Below are 27,939 nucleotides of genomic sequence, written 5' to 3' on the forward strand. Positions count from 1 at the left end.
TTACTTATCCCTCCATATAACTAACAACAAATCCCCAGTGACTTTGGCTTCAGTTCTAGACTCCTGTTTTCTGTTGAACAAAAAGCCTGCAGGAGACAGTCCTCATTCCACTGGTACCATACTGTGACTTAAAAGGCCTTAATACAGATCAGGGTATGACTTTGCATCCTTTTCATTCTGTTCTTTATTATTTTAGCAAGGTTTTCCAACAGTTTGTTAAATCACAGATAAAGAAATTAGCAGTAACATGTCAAAAATCCATGCAAACTACTTAAAATCCATGCCTACTAAACTGGCCTATAGTCAGTTACTATGTTACTAAGTCAGGTGCACTGTGTTTGGAAAAACAAATTTGATATTCATGATCACCTACTTAGCTGGAGTGTCTTCTAATAAGGTTAACTCAAGGAAGTGAGAATAACAGCTTAGGACAAGTATATACTGGATTGTTTTACTGTTGGTTTTTTTTCCAGGCAGCATGAAAAGATCAGTGGCTACTTCATTGCAAGGGGCCAATTTTCCTTTTACCAGTAACTCCTTCAGTTGACATGGCCTACATTTTTGGTACGTGTGTGAAAAGCTTTGACAGCCTCTTCAATAGTACTGCTCTTCTGAGCTCATGATAAAGCCTCTTTGGCCCCTCTCAAGTTCCTTTTAAATCCCTAAATTAGCTTCATATAATCTTCAGTTTCTCATCTTGTATTCACTAGACATCTTTGCAGAGAAGTACTGTCAAGACCTGGGCTACTGAAACTAAATGGGGCACAGATTTCCTTGCAAAGATCTTGGTACTTGTTCCTTGCCTCTTGGGCAGTACTGGTGATACTGTGATCTCCCTGCCTTAACAAATCCTCCAAGCATGTCATTTCCGCTACCTTAGTTCTGGTTCTTCACAAACCTCCTCAGATCCTCTGATAATAGATTTACAAGGTTTTAATGCAGTTCAAAATCTCCACTATCTAAACATTCATATTCTCAATATTAGAATTCCTCCCCTTGCAGGTAGCAGGAAATGATCCATTTTTATATATGTATTTACTTTTTTAGATTCTATCTGTCCACCTATGCACACTTCCTTTAATCAACTGATGATTCCCAAAGCAATAAACCTTTTGAATTATTCTAATCTCCACTTAAGAGCAAAAAGGAATTTTTCTAGAAACATGAATCATGGGCTGATTTGGCTCTTCCCACTCTAACCTGTAGCCAGGCAGCTTTCCTCACCCTTGAAAAATATTGTCAAACAAACTAGTCCCTCCAACAAATGTGAGATCTTGCAGAGACCTCAGCTTAGCTGATTTTGAACCTTATAATGACAGTATTACAGATCATACCTTCTCGAGTTTGCTGGTTTTTAGCCATATATTTAGTTCAGCCACTCCATTACAAGGAGTAACTGACTCCCATACATCCCGAATTCCCCCATTTTACCCTTTCTTTCCCTTCTTTTTTTCTAATGTCGTTGTTTCTGGCATCACACTAGCATATGCAACTTCACTTCAAGAAGTATCCCAGTATCCCACTTGCTCTGAGGCAAAATCATCTGCTATTACAACACTGTCCTTTGCTGCTAAAAAGAGCTGCCCAGTTTTAATGATGATGTTGGCATCTTCTTTAACTATATTGGGAACACACTGGCAAAATAAAGTGCAGCACTGCAGTTTTTATACTCTTTTCTGAAATGTTGACACTATGTTGGTTATTGGTGTTTGCTGCAATATCAGTAGCTCCCTGTGTCATTTTTGGTGGACCCACACCTCCAAAGCAGGAAGGTGGACAGAACTGTCTTTGCAGACTTCTCTTTTTTGCAGCATGTTGGATTCCTCATCAAGTCCATTCTCCCTCTGGACTCAGTGATCCTTCCCTTTGGGAAATTAAAAATGCTCATCCAAGGTTAACCATGGAGACTCCTGTGTTTGTGGTCTCCCTCTTGTCACCCTCACTGATTCTGATCCCCACTACCACCATCTAGTCTTTCATCAGGGACCAAGTTAGCCTCTCAGAATTGCTGGTCAGGGTCTTCAGCCTTTCTGCATTCACAAGCTCTCTTGAGTTTTTTGTCTTCTTGCTGATACTCTGGTTCAAAAACACAGGTTGCATTTCCACAGACTGCAGGATCCCACCACGTATATGCTCCCAGTCCAAATTTAACCTCCTCCTATGACTGAAGTCCACTGAGAATAGCCCATGCCCAGCACTGGAGCTGCTCCCAGCTACCTGCTTTTTCCCTTTTGCTTGCAGGTGTAGGGTCAGTTACCATGCAAGTCTTCCTTGCGTCACCTACATTTCCAGAGAGACTCAGCTCTGGCAAGGCTTTCATCTGCTCTGTTTTTCTACTCAGAGTGTTTTCTGAGTTCATTTTACTCCTGGTGCCATGTGTTTTACAGCAGTTACTCAGAGCCAAAAAGCCTGCTTCATTCAGCATCCATTCACAGACTGCTCTGCAAGAGTAAGGGGAGCAACTCTGTAACACAACAGCTGGCTACAGCTGGCTCTTGACAAAGCATCTTAAAGTTGCAGACACCCACAAACCCCAGAGAAGGTGTCCCCTGTGCAACGACTTCCTTATACAGCATACAGAAATGACAAGCCAAAAGCTGTTCAAATAAAGCATGCATTATAAAATCAACGTTACCCTTATGTGTGGGATTTGCTTGTGCATAGCCTGTTTTTCAAAAACATTCCTGGTGATGTTTGAGCCTTTCCTGGAAAGGCTGCATGAACACCCCAATTTCCAAGGGTTCCTAGCGATGCAGAAATATAAATGAATGCTACTGGTGAGTTGTTTGCCATCCTCATCACAACTTTGGAAGCAGACTCAGTCACCCATACGCAGCTGTAGAGTGTGTGTCATTTGAAACAGCACATGTGATTCAGTTATTTTATCAGCCATGGGCCTCACTAAACTGTCATTTCTGTTCCCCTAAACTCCCTAGATATTATCTGTAGCAATGTACTTTAGACCTACACTCTTTGCAGGGTGATTGAGAGGACAGGATCCACAAAGGTCACCCTGCTCACAGTCACACAATGCATCCAATTGCAGACAAGACCTAATGCAAAAGTCTTGGACAATCACCAGAGGCCAAGCAAAGCATGACTCCTACCCACCTTACTACTCACTGGGCCTTGGACAGAAGACCGCAAACCTTTGTGGGAAAGGGATGGACCTGTTTCTCAGCTGTAGTTTGCATATACTTGGCCCAGAAAGTAATATGTCATAGCACAGTCAGAAAGCATCCTTTCTTATTTAGACTCTCCCAAAGAAATATTTGCAAATGCAAATATGCAGACATGGCATCTTGGACCCACCCAAACTCGCACTGAACACAGTCGAATAGCAAGACATCAGCGCTGAACACCAAGCACAACCCTTCTCTGAGACACCATGCATGCATCCCCAGAATGGAAATCCTTTGCCTCTCCATTAGTCCTGCCCCCCAGCCCATCTGCCTTCCCCCAGATCTCTGACAGTTTCCACTCTGTTTCCCCTCACTGCTCCTGGCAAATACAGCCTATATCTCCCTGGTATACCTATCGCAGACCTTACGATCCTGCACTTAAATCCCCACAGCCACATCTCCTTCCATCCCTCTGCGCTCTCCCCCTTCAAGCCACTGCTGCCCCACAGAAGGGGGAATACAGGCCCTCAGCAAAGGGGTATAATGGAGGTAGCCATGACAAGGATGAGCCCCAGATGAAAGGGGGAAAGAAGGGGGACTTGCAGGGGGAAAGAAGCACCAGGGGAACCATACATAGTATTTCTCTGCTGCTCTTCCCCACCCCTCTATGTACTTCCTCCATGCTTTCCATAAGTATCCAGCTCTTCCCCTTTGCCCCATCCCACCCTATACTCTGCACCTAAATACATCCTCAGGATGAGGAAGCATTTGTGCAGTAGGTGGTGACGTGGGGGGGTGAGGCCAAGAAGGCTGCAGATTGCAAGAAGCGGGTGAGAACTTCACTAGCAATAGATGTCCTGCATGTCTGAGGCCTTTGCTGATGAGAGGCAGATTGAGGGGGATTTCAGCAATGGGTTTTGTCTGAAGAGTGTTGCATTTCTTGAGGTAGCCAGAAAACAGAATTGCAGTTTCATTCGCATTTGGAGGGTAAAAAAATTCTCCCATTATGTTTGAAAAGTCAAACATTTGACATATTTAACAACAAAGAAATATCTGAAAAAAATTTTCAGGAGTTCAAAAAAAGATTTTTTTTTTTTAGCTTGTCTTCTACTCAGCTGGCAGGCGAGCAATCCTGAAGAGCTACACAGCCTCTCTGCATACCGACTGACCTGCCTTGTTTCCATCCACATTTGTGACAAGGCTGACACATTCCCAGGGGACTTTTCAATACTGTAGAATCAACATTTTCCAGCACAAAATTATTCCACCAGAAAACTTTCAGCCAGCTCTAATATATGTTTAAAAATATTTCATATATACCAGTATGTTGGGCATATATTCACATACTATTCATATTCTGTAATCTCCAGACACTCTAAGTGCCTATCCCCAAGGAGGTAAGGAAGTGAAACATGCCCCCTAAAATGCTGATCGCATGTAAAATGGCAAATATATCAGCACACAACTCTGCAAGGCAAACTCTAAGCTGGACGTTAATTTTTACTTTTTCACTTCATCTCCCTCCAAAAGGTTCTGGTTCCCTCCTCCTTTTTGGTTAGCTGCATTTAGCCACTTTGGGCTCTGATCCCACTATTGATCGCACAGTGGTTTCTGCCTTGCCTGTGAAAAGCTGTACTGAAGTCCATAAGGATCTGCCAGGGAGCCACAGACACCCATTAGCAATTGTAGAACCCAAGTGCAGCATCCCTGCACGTTTTCCAGCTCACAGAACCGTGTGGGTGTTGCGCACACGTATTGGATTGCAGTTTCAACTTGATCTTTTTCCGAAAGCTCTCCTCACCCCCCCCCCCTCCAAGAGCTCTCTCCTGTGGCATTCTGTGGCTGGGAAAATTAAAATTTTGTTTCCTTCAAATGCTAAGTCTCTGTTTTTCCTAGGGGCTGCTACAATTCTTTCTCTGTGATCTGAAATTGCAGCAATAATTATATTTCCTATTTTGTTCACTGTAGTTGACTGTTTTGGCAGTCATCCTGTAGCAGTAATCCACACATAAAGAGTCATCCTGCATTTTTCAATCCAATTTAAGGGGAATTGTTTCTCAAGGAAAGAAAGAAGGTGAAAATGTTCCCTTCTGGCAAGAACTTCAAGTGCTTCGGTATTACATTCAAGAATTTTACCTACCTGTCTTATTCATCACTGTATTTTACAAGTACTGATTTAAATTCTTTGCACTTCTAGGGAGGTCTGAGAATTTCTTCATATTGCTTTTCCCTTAGTCCCCCCTCAATTCTCCCAGTCATGCAGAAAAAAACTTTGGTTTCACATTTCCAGATAATGCTCAGAGCACCTAGCGCTGGGCCTATTTGTTTGCTCTAGATTGGGGAACAGAATGCAGTAGAAATAAAGGCAGGGATGCAGTAAGAGGCAAGGAAATAATTATTCATTGTTGCCATCAGCTCATTCTCTTGGTTTGATTTACACAAGTTGCCCCAAAGTTTTCTTTCTAATTATTTTTGCTAAACTATCCAGAAGCCTTTAATAATTGCATGTACATCTATAATGCAGCATTATTAATGTTAAACAAAGCCTTTAAAATCCCCTCAGTTCTGCAAACCCAACACCCTTTCAGAAAAAATTCTTTTCACAGCACTCTTTCAGTCATGCACACTACTGATGTTTTGTAAATCCAGATTATTTTTCCTGTTCCCTGTTCATTTTCAGTCCCGACATTCCCTCAGCCATGAAGATATAAGAGCAGCGCAATGCAGTGAAGATGCTGGGGCCAGAAACAGTTAGGGTCAGAGCAAACAAAACAGGGTGAGTGTCTGGAAATTCAAACTTCAAATCCTGCACATTTCAACTATTGAAGCTATCTTTGCATCCCAGATAGGGCAAGCAGCTGGAACTTCCTTTTTCCCTCTGGAGAGTTTGGTGGCAAATTCCTTTCCCAAAGGGATGCAGTAGAAGTGGAAAAGGTACAAGGAAAGGTGACATGACTGGAAAGGTCTTCCTGAGAATCAGCTAAACAAATCAGAATTCTCCTGCAGAAAAGAAAGAGCTAGAGGGAATATTGGTAAGGATCTCTAAAATCAGGAAATGGATTGAGAAGGTGAAGAAGGAATAACTGCTAACTACTTTTTTTCTAGTAAAAGAATGAGAGAACATCAAATGAAATTGTTAAGTGGCAAGTTTCAAAAAGAAGTACTTCTTCACACCATGAGCAGTTAGGCAGTGGAACTCCTTGTCTCTTGTATGCTAAAAACGTACACAGGTTCATAAATTCCATGAATTTTCACATGGGTAAATATACAGGAAAAAAAAAAAAGAAAATCCAAACTAAATACAAAGATATGCTTTCTAGTTTAGAAAGTCCAGACCCATAATCCACTGGATGCTTGGAGAATATTCTGAGGAAGTCTCACTAATTGATCCTCTACTGGCCACCAATTCATACATGATTATAAAAATGTTTCTAAACACTGTTTCTAAACATTCACTGAGGTTTGGACAACTTTAAGTAAACTGGGACAAGGTAGCAGAGTACGTACAGCTACAGGTCAGACTGATTTACAATTCCCCTCACGCCATTTTATTTAAATGTTTCATTGTTAAACAGAATCTACTTTTGGCTTACCAGAGAAAAGGTGTGTGCCCGATCATGCCATCAGTCCAGCATGACATTACTGCTGTCCCACAGCAGCCAAAGGTATAGAGCAGGAGGAATTGAGCCAAAGGACTTCAGCCATGGCACATCACTCTGCTATGCTTTTCACTTTGTAGTAAGATGCCCTCAGCTCCCGAGGGCTGATTACACAAAGCGTCATTCAAGAGAAACAACACTACGCCATGGCCAGATGGCTTTATGGGCCAATAGTCTCCTCAACCAAACCTAACACCTATATGTAGGCTCTAAACATTCAGGGTTCCCTGGTTTTGCTCTCCCCTGATTTCCTGCCTTCTGCTATATGTGTAAGTTCCAAAATATACTACAAGGCTAAAAGCTAGTCTTGGAGTGGTAACCTATCCTCCCGGGAGAAGAAAAGTCAAAGAACAGTCATTACTTCACTTTTTCATTTGTGACTTGATGGATGGAAAACACCAGACCATATTGCCCTGTTACACTGCTGTAACATGCATCACTTCACACTGTCATGATTAATCCCCTTTGGGGCGCTGGATCTGCTCCGAGTCCTTAACAATGTTCAAACACATGGAGCTGCCCACCTATGGGCATGTCTCAGTTTCTGTAAGTTTCCAGTGGTGAGTGTGCCACCTCCTTTCTCTTCCCCCTCCCTGGGTCAGAGGCATAGCCTAGGGACAGAGAGGTGCCCAGCAGCATCCCTATGTCAGATAAGTCCCCAGCTGCCCCAGAGGCCCTTAGGAGCCTTTCGGCAGCCAGAATAAATTGAGGTAGGTATGACTCACGCCAAATCCCAGTCCTGAAAGGGGAATATGAAGACACAGAGCTGGTTTAAAGATGCTTCTCCGCTTCAGCGTACAGACATGTACGAGGCACAGCTCAGTCTATCTAGAGGACAAGGCCCAGTAACACAATGCCCTAAAGAGATGAATGACTCCTGCTGTCTTGCTGGCAGATGCTTGCTGCATAGAGGATTGGACCTTGGAAAGCCAAGGCTGTTCGATAGATTTCAAGGTGGGAAAGTACATTTATGTTCACCTCAGGTCTATTCCACCAACTTTTCTAGTCCCAAGTGTGGGAGATGTATTTTAAGCTAAACTGCTCTCACCAGAGATGAGGTAATGGTGTACTGAGAAAGGAATAGGCACACCACAGTCACACACTGCCCTCCCCCACTAACCTCACTTTCTTTACACCTTTTCTGCCTCACCTAACTCTGATCCTACAGCGCTTTCATTTAAGAGCACAAAGTTCCTCCTCACAGAGCAGACACACGCAAAGTTGGCACGGGCTTCAGAGGAATTAATTCAGACTGGCAAAGTCTGATCCCTTTCAGGGAGCGAGCGAGAGAGGAGGCAGCTTTCAGCACTTCAGACATCAAGGAAGAGTAAGAGAAAGAGATGAGAGAAAACCTCACATAGAAAAGGCAGAAGGAAAATGTCCTAATTTGGAGAGACAGGCCTTATTGCCATGGCAACCCAGAATCGCCCCACAGCGGCCAGATCTGACTTTGTATGTGGTGTGAAACGATTCAACCATTAAGAGAAAAAACTAAGGGAAAAAAAAGAAGGCTGTGGAATTGAAAACGTTCCGTAACGAAGAGCTTTTCTCTTGGGGCTCTCTGGCAAGTGAAATGAGCCTCTTCAGTCTTAAGTTGTATTTTGTTCCCCCTCCTTTAGGTACAGACACATTTCTTCTACATTTGCTTTGCTTCTGAAGAATGAGACACTCCTTCCTTGCTGCACAGCCTTCTCTCCCCAGTCTGTAGTGCACAGGCAGTGGGGCGAAATCCTGTCTCCTGGGCAATAAGGGGAGAAAAGGGAGCTGGAGAACTAAGCCCCCTTTCTCTTCTTTAAAGCACCTTACAAACACCTCCCGGCACACGGCCAACACCGGGAACGAATGGCAAACCACATGGGGACAGTGTAGGGCAGCAGCATATGTCACCAAGAAGATATTAACACAACATAGCCTGACTGTAGCCAGCAGGATCTCCAGCCTGTGGTACCAGGGCCCATGAAGGCACACCTGGGGTGTGTGCAAGAGAGCTGAGGGCCAGAGGAAGGCTGCTGAGCTTATCTGGTGACAAGGGATGCAAGAGAGACAGAGGGAGGGATACACTCACCAGAACTCACACAATGCATATATCGCTGGCTGAGAGAGGAAAATTCATCCCACTGGTCATCAATTAATTACTTGATCTCACCTTAAGACCTTCATTCCTGCTTCAGCCCATGAATGACTCCGAACATTGCATTAAACCTCCTCCCCCCAGACCCTTGCCTCCATCCACCCTCACTCTTCAGGTACCCTCCTCCTCCTCACTGCTGCCTCTCTTCAAACACTCATCCCCACTCAGTACATCTCCTTTTCCTTTCTCTATCCCAAGCACAATTCTGTAGCCTTTTCTCAGTCACCACAAGAAGTCCCACCAATTTTGCAGGGGTTACCCCTTGAAGGCTGCTAGCACAAGGAGGTGGTTCGCTACAAAGAAGAGTGAGGCTGGGTGAACAGAGAGATGGGAGTGTCACAAAATGACTTTTTGCTCTGGAGGTTCCCACCTTGCAGCTGAAAGGCAAAAATCCCAGTGGACTAGTTCCCAGAGGGCTATCTCCTACAGATTCCTAAGCGTAAAGCAGTAAATTGATTGTCACACCAAGATCCCTGTCACCTCATAAGTGTCTACTCTGCTCATGTCAGCTTATTTCTGTATCCAATTTATTCATCAAATGGAAGCAAAATGTTTGACCAAAAGGGTTCCTTGCCAGCAGAGACACGTGCGGCGTGGTGGAGAGGACATATTTATGCACTGATGGGGTTACACAGCAGCACAGCCACACATCTTGAACATGATGTTACCCATTCCTGTACAGATCCACATCTCCCTGGCCATAGAAACCCAAGCATGCCAATCAAGAAAAACCTTTCCGCCAGTATCGCAGTCTAGACTACAGCAGGAGAGAGGGAAACAGAATAACTAAACTCACTCTTTTACTATCTAACAAAAAAAAAAAAACAATTAGTGTTTGATTCCCAAGATTTGTACATTTTATGGCAGCGGCATGGCAGGAGCTGCTGGCTGGCTTCTAGCACTCTGGTTGCACAAGATACTTTGCAACAGCTTGTTTCCACACACAAATATTGTAATAAGCACATCAAGACGTACAGCAACACACAGCTGGACCAGTACAGTGACCAGTGAGTGATACTGTTTGTCAGAAGGGTAGTCCTAAACATGGCAGAAGACAAAAAACACGACCAGCTCTCCTCCCAGTGGTCAGTATCATGGTGTGCTTTTTGCTAGCCCATTTTGCCTTTGGTGAGAAAGACGACAGCCACAGCTTCAGTTTATAGCAATTAAACAGATGAAACTTAAAATCCACATGTGTACATAAAATCTTACAAGGGAGCTGAGGCAAGGTCAAAAAGGATCAGACAAAAAGAACTGCCATTACAGTAGTTGGTGAAGATGAGCCCCAAGGATTCACGCCAGGACATGGAGACAGGGAAGGTTAACAGCACCATGGCTCATTGGAGGAGAATGGACCATGGGCATGAGGAGCAGCACAGCCTGGTGAGGTCTCCAACCATTCCCCAAATGAAGCCGTTCCACCATCTGCAGGCGAGCACACTTTGGCACTAAACACTTGCATGAAGGCCTAATTAATGGGCCACAAAGTGACTTATTAAATCTAAATTAAGGCACCAACTGACCAGCAAAAGAAATTACATTTCTGGCCAGGTAATGACTGAATCAAACATCTGACTGTATCCTAACCCCAGAAAAACTCAGGTTCCAAATCAACAAAAGCTTTTTAAGATAATCGGAGACTTTTAAAACAAAAGAGAGGGAGGCCACCCGGGTTGGGGAGTCAGCCAAGTAACCAAAATTAGAAAAAAAGGAAGGCTAGCTGGTTCATCTCCTGTCCAATTCCTCCCTATCTCCTTTCACTGCTGAAGAGCTGTTTCCTGCAGAAATGTGCATGCTCCAAAATTTCATCAGACTCATTATAAATGATTTTGATGGTAAGACTTGCAACACTGTCTGGGAGACCAGCCTGTACAGCCAAGGAAAACTCACTGCTCAGAGATGCTTCCAGGGTTTGCTCTGAACCTTCCAGCCCTGCATTTTGTCTCATTACACCTGTCAGACCTTACTGCCTCTTGCCTTCTGTGGGTTCAGGTCTTTCAGTACACCTCTTCTTCTAGAAGAAGGGATACATATCTCCTTCTTTCTACTTTCAGGTTGGCTCCTCCTCAGCCCCAGGCACCTGCTGATTAGAGCGTGCCCTGATCTCCTTCAGTGCCACTTGACTAGATAGAAAGCTCAGTGAGGCCAAAGGCATAAGGCATGCAGGAAAAAGTGGGGCAGAAAACAGGTATCTGCTTGCCAGTTATCAAGCAAACTCAGGTGCAATTCATGTTTTAAGTGCAATTTTTAAGTTTCTGCTTTGAAAATATAGTTAAAGGCACATGCCCTTCTCTTCCACAGAGGATACTAATGGAATAATCCAATTACTGCTGCTGTCATCAGGCTAATTTCTTTTCTCAAGAGGTCTGTTTTTGGATAGAAATATTAAAATCTTCAAGCCTTGCACCATGTTCCCCTTCAAAAGCTAACAGATAGGAGCATGAGACACTGAGCAAGCGTCTGTTCATAATTATGTGTCATTTGCTTCTATGATCCAAGTCACAGTGGTACGTTGGTGTGAGTCACAAAGCACATATATGTGTGCAGAGCACAAGTGTGAATCGAACATCCAATACTGAGAGACAGGGCAGCTCACATTACATGCTTGTCTATGTGAATCACAGAACAGGACCATGCTAGCATGAATCACAGTGAGTCACTGCACCAGTGCGTGGCACTGAGGGCTAGTATGCTGGACACATGTCTGGGACGTACTGTATGGGTCACTTGTGCAGAAATCACAGCTCGTGAGACACTCTGACATAGCTTTGCTCACCTTTTCTGTGCATTTTCAGCTTGTTTTCCTTAGGAAATAAGGTTTTTGCAAACCTGGCGTATGCCTCTGTATGTGTGTCTGTCTGTCTGTCTGTGTGCATGTGTGTTTGCACATGTTAGTGAGGCCTTCCAGTAACTCTTGAACCTGCTGGCCAATTTCCACTTGATCTGTCAAAGTGGCAGAGGTCTCAAGGAGATTGACATTTTTACAGTTCTGTACAAAATACAGCCCTGTGACCACATGCAGTCCCAAAGCCTTTTTGTGGCCCTACAGCCATGTGTATGATTCAGCCCATCAACACTCAAAGGCTTTGGTTCACTAGGTAATGAAGTAAACTTCATCCTGATCAGGCAACATGCCTATAGTGGCCAGTCTCTATACACACAGCCCCAGGGCAGCCACAGTATGTTGCTTTTTTGTCCATCTAGGAGACGTAAAAGACACAGGGAAAACTGGAAGCAGGGCAATAGGAGACTTAGGAGAAATAGGATTATTGTAGGGAGGAGGTGCAGCCAGGTGTTCAAAAACTGAAGCCTGTATGGGCACATGCATTTATTTGGATTGGACATCCCCTAGCTGAAACAGGTGAGTGGGTAGAGAAATGAGATCCTTTCAATGCCCCAAGTCCTCACCACTGGAGAAAGACTGAGCTCTTCCAAAATCTCCTCATTCAGTACAAGTTCTCTCCTCTGTGGACTCTCTGGTGTCTACTAAGGGCCAAGCTCACATTACAGTCTTAGTATATAATTCAGTCAAAGAAAGAATCAATTAACCATGAGACACGAAACTATTGAAAACAGGACTTCATTCATTTGGGAGCTGACAAAACTACTTGTACCATTTGCCCTTACACTTGCTCTGTCTTCTCAACAAGCTATTCCAATGTCAGGTCATAAAATTCACTTTTCAGTGTGCCAGCCATGAAAAAAAAAAAAAAAAAGAAAAAAAAAAAGAAAGCCTCTAGTGTAGATTCTTACAATTGGTGAGACTCTGGCTGTCTATTCAGAAATACAGCATAAAAAGCCCAACTTTCAGAAGGTGGAGATGCCCAGCATTTTTTTAAATTGAGACTGCCTTAACATGTCACATGTTGGATGTCAAAAAGGCACCTATAATCACTCTTTGCACTCAAATGCTTTAGCCTGATTCTTCGATTTCCATTGCTTCCTGCAATGGTGGACAGAGCCTGCCTAGATACCAGGTGTCCTGTGCCTGGCAGCTTTGCACAAAGTGCCACATGCAAAAGGCTCTCCACTCCATCAGGCCTAATGCCACCTGTTCCCCAACCTTCCTGCCACCCACCCAGCACTGCTGTGCTGAGGAACAGAGTGAACCTGGCTGAGAGCCCAGTTCATGAAGGATCCCAAATGGAGCCAGACAACTTTCAGACACAGAAGACAGGCACTTCTAAGAGATGATCTCTCCATACACCATTATCTGATAAATACACCATTATCTGACAAGAGTCTCTCTCTGCTTCCAGAGCAACTACCTCCATTGTTAAGAATCCATTGACCCCTTCTTTTTATCTACACTGCCTTTGTAAGAGGATCACCTTCCTTACACTTCTCTTGATCTCTACTAGGTCTTTTTCTGCTGCCCCTAATAGATAACTAAAAGGTATCGGTGACCATCATCTCAGTGTCACCTGAAGGAAAGCACATACTATCCTCCCTCACTCCACTTCCATACTGCATCAGCAACAGGAGATTCCCTGCTCCCAACAAGCCCTCATGAACTGCAAATCATGGAGACACTATATTCTAAGCAGGGAGTCTCAGTAAGAAGAGACAGTCAGCTCTGGAAGGAAAATCATTTATTTCAAGCAGATCAGAACTAACTACATGGAGCCACTTGCAAGGAAGAACTTTTCTGGTGATAGTAATTTTACTTAGCACTCAGCTCCATGCAGGGCATGTGAACCCTATGATTTGGGAGGCCTAAAGAGAAGTTGAGATAACAAATGTCTCCCAGATTACTGACCTTTGATAAAGCTGGAGAGCTGGTTAATGCAACACACTGAACACTGAAACTTCAGCTCAAGTAGATTTATATTGGAGAGAGCATTAGACACACACACACATAAGAAGTAGCATGGGCGAATTCCCTCTTGGATTACTTGGGGCAAAATTATATCCATAGTTGGGACAGGTGGAGAGACCTAGAGCAAGTGTATGATGTCTTTTCCCTATTTCCAACCTCTCATTAACCCCTTGCAGCTTGAGGTTACCTCTGCCACAGCCAGGCCAGAGCTGCAGACACAAAGACAGCCCGGTAAGCATGAATCCCCACCAGCTATGACTGATGAACCCTCATGCAACCATTCACCACGCTTCAGCATCCAGGCCAGGAACATCCCCACGGGAAGCTCTGCCCTAGCTGAGGTGGTGCCACAACCTGCCCCTATCAGATACACATGCACTCATCAGCCACAGCCGTGAGCCTGAGAGAAATAACCAGCAACATGCAAGGCTGTTAAAAGTCTTTTCCCAAGCTCTGCCTCTCCTTTACCCACTTATCTCTGACGTATATACAACACTAGACTGCATTAGGCTGCAGTGAGAGGATCACCAGCCTGTCAAGCTGGTGATATGAAGAACGGTATTAAACTGAGTAATTAAATCATTTCTGTAATTACTCTCACACAGTTATAAATAATGTAGGCCCACACGTTCTCTCTGGAAGTCACAATAGTGAAAGAATACAGGGTGAGGGATACAAATGAAAAAGAAGAAATAATAATAAAAACACTTAACATTTATACCGTACTTTGCATTTCCAAAGCATAGTGCAAACAATAATTAAGAAATGAGTAGAATGACAGACAGGAGAGGGTGAGAGAAAGGGAAGCAGGAGACAGGAGAGGAAGGGAAGGGGGCAAGCGTGGAGCAGTGTTTGAGACCCTGCAGTGGCCACCCAGCAAAGCTCGCTGCTTAGTGGAAACACTATCCAGGCATGTGGAAAGGCAGCATCATGTGGCTCTTCAGTCCTCATTTCCTTATTTCTACAGCAAGCTGGGGGAGTAAGGAAACAGCTCCATTTCTACAGAGAGCAAGCACCAAAATAAACACCCTAGCAGGAGCCAGGACAAAAGGCTGTGCTGCAAGTAACAAACACACACCTGGAGGAGCCAGGAGCTCCATCACAGAGCCTCCTCCGAACTATTTTTGTCAGTCTCCTCCAGTGCAGAGACTCAGTGGTGATTGCACTGGCCCCAAGCCAGGGATCTGGCAATCAGCACCGCATGGGGCAGGGAGAGGCTTACCTGCTCATCGCAGGAGCTTTTCGCTCTCCCTGCCAGTCCCCAGACCCCTGATAAGGGGTGAGCTCACTGAGTGGGAGAGCACAGCTGAGTCAGTCCCTTGCACACGTCGAGAGAGAGATGCCGGTCTTTTCCAGGGGAACACGGATTCCAGCAGCCCCGTCCCCCCGCGGAGTAACGGCGCAGGGGAGTCATTTCTCATTCCCTTTGTGGGTCACCACAGAGAGGGGGAGGGAATATTTCTTGCAGATATGCTGAGCAGAGCAGGGAAGCAGGGCTCCAGAGGGAACGTTGCTGCCCCAACTCACTGCCCTGTCCCCTGCCACATGCCTCTGCCCCAAGCTCACTCTCCTCACCCAGTTCCTTCCCAACAGGCTTTCCACCCCAGTTTTACACTCCACGTCATGTTTGCTCAGCTCTTCTGCTACCCCAGTTCCCTATCTCTTGTTCCTTTATCAAGTCAGCCAGCATCTCTTACTCAGACAGTTCTCCATCTCATTAGTTTCCCTCTCCACATTTGCCCATTCCCAATCTCCCTCTTCTGACCTTTTTCCTGCTATCTAATTGTTTCAGCATCTCTTCCCAGGCATCCCTTTCTTCCTCATCAGACCCTCCTCTCCCACCTCACCTCACTCATGTTCAAGCCCAGATCCTCTCATACAGCTAATGCTAGTGTTTCCCCAGGTCCTCTCAATTTCTCTTCCTGGGTCCCAGTCTCTTTGCTGTGTCCTCACAGCCTCCCTCACCACTGCTAGCTCCAGCCCTTACCTCTAGTTGCAGCTTTTGCCAAGCAGCACAAGTTTCACAGAATCACAGAATGGATGAGGTTGGAAGGGACCTCTGGAGATCATCTAGTCCAACCCCCCTGCTCAACCAGGGGCATCTAGAGCACATTGTACAGGATTGTGTACAATGGCTTCTGAATATCTCCAGGGAAGGAGACTCCACAAGCTCTCTGGGCAACTTGTTCCGGTGCTCAGTCACCCTCATAGCAAAGAAGTTTTTCCTCACGTTCAGCTGGAACTTCCTGTGTTTCAGTTTGTGTCCACTGCCTCTTGTGCTATCGTTTCACCATCAGCTTCCCAAACACTAGCTTCCTCTCTCCAAGTATCTTATCCTAATCTACTCCTCTGCTAGAGTCCTTCACACAGATCCATCTTTTTCCCTGCTGAATGGTTTGTTGCTCCTTGCTGGATCCCTCAGGGACCTCACTGACCCCCAAGGAGAGCCAGCCCCCAGTATAGCCTGCAACAGCCCAGAGGTGCAGGTGCAGTTCTGAAGCACAGCTTGTGATGACAGAAACTCCAAGAAGTATGTTGCGAGCTTGGGGCAACCTACATAGTGGTAGCAAAAGCACATTTCTGATTAAAATTCCTCCCCTAGAAGACACCCTCTCTAAACTTAGGTCCTTGCTCTAAAGAGCTGTGGTGGTCAAGCAGAACCTTCCAAGGAAAAGGTGCCAGCATTTTTAACATGGGCAAATCATGCATTTTCCTTTGTCTCATCTTCAGAGATAATTGATGTATTTTCCAAAAGAAGTAAATCAATCAGCTTGAGGCATACACCTGGCATACGAAACTTCTGCCCAAACAGTCATAACCTGGCAGAGTTACAGGAAACCCACAAGAGAATCTCGCAATGGGGAATGGTGGGCAAGCTTACAATAGATGGTACTATCAGCCTCAACATACAATAAGCTCTCCTGCATAACACAGCTATTCAGCCACCTCTAATGGGGGTTACTCCTGGAGTCTAGATTTTCCTATCAAACATTGTATTTACTTCAGCTAGAAGAATTCATTAATTGCTCCCTAGCAATTAGGTAGTCTTTGCCTTTTGTAGAGCTCCAAGTACTTTACAGAAACATTATTACTGTCTTCTTGCAGGGGGGAAATTGCAGGAGACAGAAGTTGAACTGTCTTGAAGTCACATAGGAAACCGTTTTAGAGTGGAGCTGCAACTGAGACTCTGGTCTTTCAGGCCTATTTGAAACTACTGGCCACAACGCATCCCTTAGATCAGTCCTACTCAGTGTGCCCGCCTGCCTGCCTTTTTTTTTTTTTTTTGCCTGCCTTTAGACTCTCCATCTCCTTTATTTCTTCTTCCACCCTCCTTCTGCAACATATGTTTATCACTAGTATAAGGAACCTCATAGATACACAGCTAGAAGCTATTGCCAAAGCACAGAGAGAAAAGTACCATAACAGAGTCTTTGGGGTATTTTTTTTTTCAATCACTCTCAGAACTTACTTCAATCAAGCTCTCTCCTTTTGTTCTTGTTTTTTTCATAATACTAGATTCAGGATAAGTTTTCTGTCTCCATCTCTCAGCTTGTTCATTCTCTTTTTCCTCCACCCTGGCTATGTAACACATTCTCCAGAGCTTAGTCCAGTCCTGGTTGAAAACAGCTGAAGCAATGCAGCTTCCACACTCTTCCCTGAGGAGACCACAGCACATCCTAATAAAACTCACAGTGCCTGGACTTTCTTTTTGATACGCATTTAAATGATATCTTTTCTCAATTTCATCCCACTGCTCCTACTTTTACTTCTGGCAACTACCCTAAGCATTATTTTCTCTGTCTTGGTATATCTCTATCCACTGCATATATAAATGAGCAGCCTGACTCACTGTTCAGCCGATCCACAATATACATATATAGCCGTTTCAATCTTTCTTCATACATTAGTCCCTCCAGAACCTTAACAGAGTCACAGACTACAGTCATGTCTTTTTCTGAATCCTGTTTTTTTCTAGCCTGTGCATATTTAATTCCCTTAACTCCCCTCATAATCCATCCCCTCCAAACTTGGTTAATGGGGCAAATAAAAGGCAAAGAGAAGAGATTCCCTGGAAAGAACTGTTTCTCTCTGTCCTGCGGTTACTGGGGAATGACACACAGATCTAAAGCAGCAGCATTGGGCAATTTCACACTCCTTGTTTTCAATTTCATTTTGAGGCCAGTTTAGGGTAGGGACAAATTTGAGTGTAATTAATTTAGATTTTGTGAGACAAGTAACTGCTTGGGGTTGTAATAAAGGTCTGCCTGCTCTAGAAAGAAGAAACTTATCTTCTTGTCCGACTGTGGATGGCACAAATTGATTTAATACTTTTGTGTTGGGTTTTTTGTTTTGAAGAAAGATGTTAGAATAATGATTGTAAATAATGATAGGTCAGGTCACATCAGGCTCCCAGATTTTCTTTAGATAAGTGCTCACAGGTTTAGAGGTTTACCCAAACACCATCTGTCTAAAAATCAGGGTTAGAAACTAGAAGGAAAGAACTCTTTTTCCACAGAAACTGATTGCTTGCCAGGTTCAAGCCGAGTGGAAATCAACCTTTTCTTCACAGATATTTCAATTCTTCTATTTCCAAGTAGAAAATGGCAACACCATATATATACGTTAGTAGGAAAGAGGTTAACTCAGCTTCCTTGCTCTCAGGTAGGACTGCAGCAGTTGCATCTGAACTAGGCAAGGAAAGGTTCAGGGATATTCTTCTGCCACTCGGAGAAAAAGAAAATCATTATAACAACAGAAGAAAACTAAAACTCAGTACTCCTGGAAGAAGAATTCTATGACCAAAAATAAAGCAGCTTATAAACAGCTACAAAGTCGGATGTAAAGGAATCAGACTTCACTTTTGCTTGGTGTGTGCTGTCTGGGACAACTCCTGCCTTGGGAAGGTTTCTGCACCTCTATTTAGGCTTCTTTGCATTCAGCATCCCATGCCTGCCCCAGGACGACTGCTGCCCAAAAGCCGGGCACCTTGGCTCAGTGTTAGCCTCACCTGGGTCTTGGTAGGTTTTCACCTCCCCAGCCCTGTGCCACTCTTAAGTGAGGATGGTACCTTCAGGCTTCAGGTGTCTGCAGCTCTACACTTCCAAAGCTCAAGGCAAATATGACGTGTGTCAGGTAGAACTGATTAGGGAAAATGTGACAGCAATACTTTGGGGAAAAACTCTATTTCCTTTAAAAAAAAAAATTGTTTTGCTTGACAGGGTTTTTCTAAGCAACAAAAATCAAACACTATTTTTTTTCTTATGATTATTCTAATTCCTGGAAACAATACCAAAAAAAAAAAAGGCAGCCTTTGAACAGGATTCCTCCTGAGAAAATGGGAGGGAAAGTAGAGTGAAACTTTCAAAAATTAAGAAGGCAGACAATTTTAATATGATATGTAACAAAAGACATGATACCTTTTTCTGAAGTCATTTTTTCATTGGAATAATATTGACAGAAATATTTCAGCTCTTGTTTAGGAAATGAGAGTTGACACTGAAGGATTTAATGGCCCTGGGGAGAAGCTAAAGCTCTTAAAAGTTCATTTCCAGGTTTCCTAATATCTAAGGGATTTTTAAAGCTATAATTTATTTGTAAAGACATAAAAGTTGTTCTAGGGAAAGTCTGAGATGTTAACTAAACTTCACAGAAATACACTATACCTGGATTCCCTCTCTTTACACGAAAAAATTAATTCTGTATGGACGGATTAGATACAGATGTAAGCAAAATTACTGATCCATCTGGCCTTTTATTAGATGTGTATACTCAATGGAAAAACAATGTTAGCATACTGGCTTTTACTCTCTCTCTCTATGACCTACCTTTCTTCTCCTTTCCCAACTTTTATAGCAGACTCATGGTTTGAGGACATACAATGTTTAGTGCATTATTTGTGCATTACACAGAGCTTTCATTTGGCAGCAAAAGGAAACAAAAGTACCAAAAGCAAAAGAACTGTATTAATCATGTCCTCAATAAAAAAAATATTAAAAGCTTGAAGGGAAACGGCTGATTTTTTAAAATCAAACTCATTCTTGCTAATAACTAGATCAGTCTGGGAAACATTTAAACTATTACTATTACCAAATGTAGTTTCCGTAAAATGGAAATGCTTCATGAAATTACATGAATTGCATTTCCTTTTGCTTTGGAGGGAAAAAAGCTAGAAATTGTTTAAGCAACATTGAACCATACTCCTTCAACTTTTGCAGATCAAAATGCATCTTTTTCTGCTTCTACGCAGCACTTTGTTTTGGAATTTATTTCACTTCAGTTCATATAATCCAGTCAAAGGGAATTTTTTCTTTTCTTTTGACTTAATTTCTTTCACATAGAGCTTTACAAAATTCAGATGTCATCCCCAATGAAAATTAAAGAAATCTACCTCCAAAAAAATGAGGTTTGCATTCCCCATGCATCTCTATTATTTAACCTTTGGAAACCTGAGAGTGAAAGTGCTTTCCTTTTAATTACAGATGTTCTGCTTTTAGCAGCACTGTCCCAGTGTCTTTGACTTTGTCCTGGTTTCCGTGTATATCTAGGCTTTCAGCTCAACCAACTAGTTTTGGCTTCCCTGTACTCGCAGCATCATTTTGCTGCACTCTGGCAGGCAGCTGGTTTTCTTCTCTGCTGCTTCACACTTATTCCTGAGTTTGGACATGCTCCCCACCAAAATACCAAGGAATACCACTGCTGCAGCAGTGTAGCCCAGGCATAGAGCTGCCACAGCAACCTTCAGCATTGAAAGACAGCGAATACATGTTTTGGAGACCTTGCCAGAAAACAAAAGAAAGGGAAAAGCGATTTATGAACTGGAGCTGGCAAGGAAGAGGAGAAATAACAGCTTTGGGGTGAATGAGAGAGAAAAGAGCAAGCTAATGGAGGGAGTAGCAGAAAAATCAGCTCTAGGTTGTGTGACAAAAGAATATGGCCTATAAAGAATCAAGGATTTTGGCCTTGGGGTAAGTTTCATGAAGTTTTTGATCTAATTTTATTATGGACACAGCCTAATTTCATAGATCATTTTTCCCTACCATTTTATTTCCATCAGGATGGCTATCCTGTGTGAGCAAGGCCAGGAGAAAACAGCAAGGGACACAGAGATAAAGGAGAGTTATTCTCAGCCAGAAAAATATAATCCTCCACTTCTTCCAGTATTTTTTCCTGGGTGCTGCAGGTGCACCATTATGTTGCTATAAGGCTGCACGGAAGAAGAAGTGTTGGCAAAATGGTGTGACTGTGCAGAAAAAGCAAGAATTCTACCAAGAATGACGGTCAACAGCCATGATATAAGGGAACCCAAAGCATTTTCTGCTCTTACCCTTTCTACTTCCATTACCACCAAGTTGACTTCTTTCATTATTTAAAAAAAAATTAATAGTCTGCCATTATGAAACAGACAAGTCAGTCAAATGCTTTGGTCATTTTTTAATGCAAGAAACTAAATATTTTCCAATACAGTAAGTGGCCTAAATCTGAACAACAATTTCCTCTTCTTTTAAGATATAAGTATACATTGTATCTATGCAAGCATACCTTATTATTATATTATTGTTATTATACTATACACTGTTAATATTATTTCCATTTCTGTGACTGCTCCTTTACCTCCTAGTTCTAAGCAGAAGTGATAGTAAGTAATACTGAAAATATAATGAAGAAAAGCCCAGTTCAGATATCCATTCTCAGGTCTGCAAACACAAGATATCGGTTTGGGTGCCTGTCTGAAATGACACTCGAGTTTGCAGTCTTGAAGGTTTCCTTCCACCATTAGTTTTCCAACCCAGAGCATTCCCATCAATCAGCTATTTCCACACTGTGGTAGGAATGAATTTCCATTTCCAAAGTGATTCTTAATGCTGGACTGGGCACAGATGTCCCCACTAGTCTTAAGGGCATTGCAATCCCCAGGACAACATAACCTCATGCTTATGATGATGCAGAATAAAACAATAAAGGTCATTGTGGCAACTTCAGCCAAACCAAAAAGACCAGAGAGATTCAACAAGCCAACTTCTTAGATCCCAAGAATCTAGCATTGATGATGGTCCATGCAAATTTCCCTCTCCCATGTCATCTATTTCAGATTAAACAGAGATCAGTAGTGAAGCGTGCTGCTTCCTTCCTAACCAGGGGTCCTGATGAGATGATGCTGTTGTCCTAGATCCTTTTCAAAGTGTTAACACCAAAACAAGGACCATATGTTTGCTAGTAGGGCTGAAACAGCACAGCCGCTCTTCTACCCTGTCCCATAACTGCAGGGCTTGCTCCTCTGAGAGGAGCTAATGCAAAGGCTATCAGACCCCCTTAGCTGTCACTCCCAGGCTATCTCGCCCTGACAATGGCTGGATAATGACCACTGCAGTTCACAAGGTTTGGCATCACTACTGGCAATCGCATCAAAAGCTAAAAGGATTGAATAGGCTATGATGAGGCTCTCCATTGGAAAAGTGGTGTCTCTAGAGCTAGATTGAGGCATGTCATGTATCTGTGCTGTGTCATTTTCCTGGAACTAAGCACAGATCTCAGTGTGCACAGAGATCGTCTGGTCATTTTCTTCTCATGCCAAATTAGACAGAGATTAAGTGTAACATTTCATAACAGCTAAACAAGAGGGATTAGGCACATGAGCACCTCGGAGAGAAATGGCAAAAGTGTATGCAAATGACTATATACTAATTATTCAGAAGAAACAGGCAAAACAGAGAAAACCAGAAAAGATAAATATTACCTACAAAATCTAATCAAATGCAATATTAAAGAACATGAATTTGAACAAAACAATCAGGAAATCCAGATGTTACAATTTCAGCAACATACCTCCATCTGCCACATTATACCTAGGACAGGATTCTCAGCATTTAACTTCAGGCAGGAAGAGCAAGTCAGGGGTGCAGCCTCTTTTAGTAATGAGTGGGGAGATACAGGAACACCCCACAAGCATTTCACTATACCCTAAGGAAGGCGGGGTGAACTGTCCTCAGGTGGTGCCACTTTCCCTACTGCTTGTAGAGATACCTAGATCTCTGGCTAGTAGGTAGCAAGCTTTCAGGTGCATGTTAACTGAGATGAAGCCAAACCACATTCTACATTATATGAAATATCTGTCTACATATGCAGAGGGAAAGTTAATTCAGGCTTGAAATCCTCCTTTTTTAATTATTTTGCCTGCCCTTTTGGGTTTCAATTTACCAGCTTAACTGTATATTACAAAGCCCTTTTAAAACATGGATCCATATTTCCACCCATACACCTTTATCAAACTCTCACTGAAGGTGAAACAGAATTTCACATGCTAGTCCAGGCGAGGTGGATCAGCTGAAGAGTTTTGCTCTAACTTCCAGAGAAGAGACTCTTATCTGTCACACTAAGGAGTCAATAGTTTGTACCATTGGTCCTACTGATTACAAATGCACACAGAGCATAGCCAGGCGGTAAGTGCAGGTCTGAACCTGTGAAATGCTGAGCGAGTTCAATCACAGCCAACTGCTGTGGGTGTTGAGGGGATGCTGAAAGAAGCAGTTGATGCTTTCTGGGATCAGACTCTAACCACACAACTCATTTGCTAACAATATGACTAAGAGTCAGCGAGAGCAAAGCCTCTGTCAAGGCCCTTTGTGGAAAGTAGATTGTTAAGGACTTACCAGTCTGGCTTCAGTATTTTTCAGCAGAATATCAATGTATTTACTCTCTGCCATATTTTAATTTAATTCATCAAATAAGTATTATCCATTAAAGATTATGCACCTGTGAATCAGAAGCTGTAAAGGTCAGCCATTTCAATTTATGTTTAAAAGAAATCTTGCCCTTTCCTAAAAGGCAGATCTTTGTATGTAACCTGCTTCTCCTGTCCTCAAAGCTACTAAAAAGGGAGCGATAAAACAGAGTTTTCCATTCATAAGACCTCTGTCTTTGAGCTCCTCGTGGGCTGCCCACCTGCCAGAACATGCTTTAGAAGTGAGTCAGTGGGGTACCCAGGACAGTAGCATGACATGCTGCCTTCCTAAGGAGAGACCAGGGATGGGTAAAAAGAAAAATCTCTGGGAAGTTCAATAGGCCAAATTCCTCTTTGAATTACAGCAGCATAAATCTGATCTAATCTTACCAAAAGCAATGGGGCTATGCTGGCTTTACACTGCAGGAATCTGAAATCAGAATTTGGCCTGCCAAGTTCAAAATCACGAGGGCCTTTTTCCAGTGCTCGGGAGGTCTGGCATCAGCAACATTTATGCTTGTTCAAAGTGGATATAAAATGCCACTGTAAGTGTGAAATGCAGCACTATAGTAATGTTTCAGACCTGCTTTGCACAGATATTGACAATCATGCAAAGCAGAGGTAGGAGAGCAACAAGACATAGAGTATTATCTGACTCTTTGCAAAGATAGAAAAGCTTTACTGTGGGTGAAATGGGGCAGAATGACTTTATCACATGTGAAATTATTCAAGTGAAGAGAAAAAAAAAAAGCCTGTGATTATTTTATTCAACAATTGCTTTAGCTTGAAGCGTGATTTCAGAAAATAACCTGAATATTAGTTGTATATTATGTATACACTGAACAGTTGGTCAAAGAGTGAGAAAATAATTTATGGCTAATTTATTCCCATCTACTCAACTATAAAAACCTACACTGGATTAATTATTTGCAAGAGAAAGTGAACAAAACATGCTCAGATTCCTCAGTATGCTAGATCTCATTCTGAGGAAAAGTTGCCATACTGGTCAAAATTCTCTCTCTTCATTCAATTACACTTGATTCTGCCTAGTTCTATGTCTTAGATCCTCTTAAAAGAATAAGAAAAATAATCAGCTTGCATTCTTTTTTACTTCTTTATGATGCACCAAGCAGGGTGCATCATCAGGTTTTATTTTCCTCAATAGAAGGGTCAGGCCAGACTCCTTCTCATGACAAGCCTGCAGGGCAGCCCCACTTCTCTGAGGTATTTCTGCTGGCCCACAGCAGCCTGGAGAGTACTGCAACCTACACTGGCTGGCCAAATGCAGACTCAGCTGTAAATTTCTGGGTCTCCTGTTCCTCCCAGGGGAGATTTGTATCAGGTCCAGCTGCATCCCATGAGGGCTCTCCTAAGCTAAGAGTCATCAGCTGGCCACAGCTGCGGCTCTCTGCTTCTTTGCCCTGTTCCAAAGCAATAGTGGGAAGGTCTGTTTGCGTAGTAGCTCCCTGGAAGACTGACTGGATCTTGGGAGAACGGTGAAATGTCAGTGATATGAAGGAATAAAGTAGTGCAGTAGAAACAAGAAGGACTTAGCTAGACTGGTTCAGACTGGTTATTTGCTTCAGCTAACACCTATTTAACTCCAGGAGCTAATGAACACTTTGGAGAGAGGATGGCTTAATTGAAAAATAATTGAATCTTTAATAAAGACGTAGGAGCTGTATTAAACGTCCCTGAAAATGCCACGATGTCCTCCAGCTCCATGCAGGGAAAACCCAAGCTGGCATTCTCAGCTTTTCTAAGGTAAAACACAGGCAAAAATAAAACCTTTTCAAAAATCACAATTGTCAGGGGCTCTTCACCCATCATAAGGAAGAAGAGCTCATTCTTTTGCAGCTCTCCTCTACCTGTTCTTTTCCCTGGATTTTTTTCTTTTGCAGCTAATTCCACATGATTAATAGGCTCTTCTCAGCAGTGCTACACACACAGTTAACTCTTTTAATCTGTCTTTGAATCTGACTCTCTCTAGTCCCCCAACCCTTCAGCCCCATGAGACTCCAAATGAGGATCAGAGAATAAGATTTTTCTCTCTATTTTAAGTTTAGATCTGCAGGTCTATAGGAGAGGTAAGCTCAATTTACCTTATCTGCCATGATCATAGAGGAGCCTCCATGGATGCCCAGGATGGGAGTGAGGGTCTGGGCAGAGATGAAGTCCAGGATCTGGGCAATGGCTTCCTGGTCTGTGTCATCAGCGAATACCACCCCTTGAATCTTCCGGTCTGACATGAGGTCACAGATGCGGGTGATAATGCTCTTGGGATCTGTCTCATTCATGGCCACCAGCTCCACCCGAGGCACCACTGAGAGGTGGTGGAAGTCATCTTTCTCGTGGGCATCTTTGATGGCCACTTCGTCTGAGGTCCCCACCAGGATGACCGCAATGCCAATGCTCGGGTGGCTTTTCTGGGCATGGGCCCCGCTCCCTGTTGTTGCGAGGACTGCCAGCACCAGCCAAAACCTTGGAGAGTAGCACTCCACCCTGGGCCTCATCTTCGGCTCTTACACTCCCTGAGCAAGGAAGAAATAAAGGGTGGGGAGAGAGAGAGAGAGAGAGAGAAAGGGGAAATGATTAATTGACAAGTCAATACATTCACTCACTTTCAAGGCAGATCCCTTGATTTTCCTCATCCACTAGCCCTCATCCCACCAGAAAAGTCTGTCTTGTCTGATGTCCAGCCCTTTGGCCACATTTGGAGCTCTGTTAAAATCAGGGGAGTTCAGATCAGTCCAGCCTCTACTTCAGAGTCTGGAGTCACTTCAGAGAACAGCTGTCAGCAGAAGATGGGATTATGTTATCTCTCAGGCCCCACGTCACTTTGAGACTCAAGTCAAAAGTGATTGAGAATTGTCCTTTGATGGCTGTTCAGCTGCCTTCATGAAACTAATTGCTTATGTCAAGCCCATGTCTAACTGCTTGCCCCCAATACAAAGGAATTATTGATGTTTCCAATCGTTTTGGCCTTCTGCGGGAGGTATAAGCAGAGAGGCTGAAGAGACCAGGAAGACAGGACTCCCTTTCGCTTTCTCAACATAGCCTATCTAGGCTAAAGTGTACAAACGGGCAAGGCCACTGAATGTGTGTGAGCAGGGGGAGATTACACTTTGTATGTGTGTATGCATTGCATACAACCTTCCTACCACTGGGACACACACATGGTTCCAGCCTATAGTACTTTATCACATGCCTTTCACCCATACAAAGTCAATTTCTTTTTACAAAGCCAGGAACACAAAATGTCCTGATGATCATGGCAAAAAAATAGATCAGTATAGTGCAGGGCAGATGTTCCATCCAAGCCCTACATGGCAGTTATTTTTGCCCAGAAGCACAAAGCTTACAAAAGTTCACCCTCAGCTGTTACAGTGATCCTTTCCCTGAACATGTCCACTTTATTTTGTAATCATAACAGTAGAAATGGAAAAACCCAATGAGGTCATCTCTCCAACCCCTGCCTCAGTAGGACTGTTCCCTATGGGATTGTTGATAGCTCTTTCTTTATTCTGTTGTTTTAATAATACTTCACATTTCCACAGCACTTTTCATCCTCAAGGCACTTCATAAACACTAATGAATTAATCCTTGCAGCACTTATGCAAAGTAAACATTATCAGAACTCTCCTGGTCTGGAAATAAAAAGGGAGCGGTGACCCCCTCCAGCCACCCTACCACCCCCAAGAGAGGCAGCACTGCTCAGTAATCCAATCCAGGGCCACATTACTATCCCAGGCAGGTTTCAGGCATTTCAAATTATAGAAGACTTTCCCTCAGCTGACTTGTCCTCAGCCTTCATTCCCATAAATCCATTCTTTAACAGTTATATATGTTTATATACACTTAGACTAAATACAGCAGCCCTATGTTTATTTGCACAGTGCTCTCTGCCCTCTGGTCTTGGGGGATCCAGTAACTGGACCCTTCCATACCCTTCACTGTTGTACATACCCCTGTCAAACCAACAGAAAGCCACAGCAGCAGGAACAAGACTGGCAGGACTTTAGGGAAGCTAGAAATCTGTCCAACTCCCCTACCTAGCTCCAGTTACCCCAGTGAAAGGGCACAAGGGGCCCTGTCATGCCCTACCAAGGAGAACACGTAGGTTCAGCACCTGCTCCTCTTTCCCAGGGGAGAACCTGCTCCTCTCCTCCCAGAGGAGGCTAGGTAGGGAGAATGTATCCTGCACTGATATTATCAGATAAATAAGCAGATAATAAAATAGATGATAAATATGCACAGGAGAAACCAAATCCACTTAGGAGGCCGAAAGAACTGTGGGTATGAAGCCTCAATCGATTCTGAACTCTCTGACGGATCCACTTTCTGAGCGATGCTCACGAGGAGAACCAAGAGACTTTAAGAGTTTGGCAAAATGAACAGCTAACTTCATTCCAGCAGGACTGTTATCCTCCAATTACGAGTCACTAAATTAGATTCCTTCACAGTGAAATGCGGTCCCCACTCCTGTGATG

General features: G+C 43.4%; 1 protein-coding gene across 2 annotated transcripts in view; it reads right to left on the reverse strand.

The window, feature by feature from the left end:
• GRIN2B (glutamate ionotropic receptor NMDA type subunit 2B) overlaps positions 1-27,939 on the reverse strand; it is a 214,028-nt gene that overhangs the window by 150,138 nt on the left and 35,951 nt on the right. For both annotated transcript variants that reach the window (XM_068939985.1, XM_009665303.2), the window contains one exon: positions 25,552-25,980. In XM_068939985.1, coding sequence (XP_068796086.1) covers positions 25,552-25,962 — 411 coding nt within the window. In that variant the 5' untranslated portion in view covers positions 25,963-25,980. The remainder of the gene's footprint in view (positions 1-25,551; positions 25,981-27,939) is intronic.

The sequence above is a fragment of the Struthio camelus genome, chromosome 1 (genome assembly GCF_040807025.1).
Source record: "Struthio camelus isolate bStrCam1 chromosome 1, bStrCam1.hap1, whole genome shotgun sequence".
Lineage (NCBI taxonomy): Eukaryota > Metazoa > Chordata > Aves > Struthioniformes > Struthionidae > Struthio > Struthio camelus.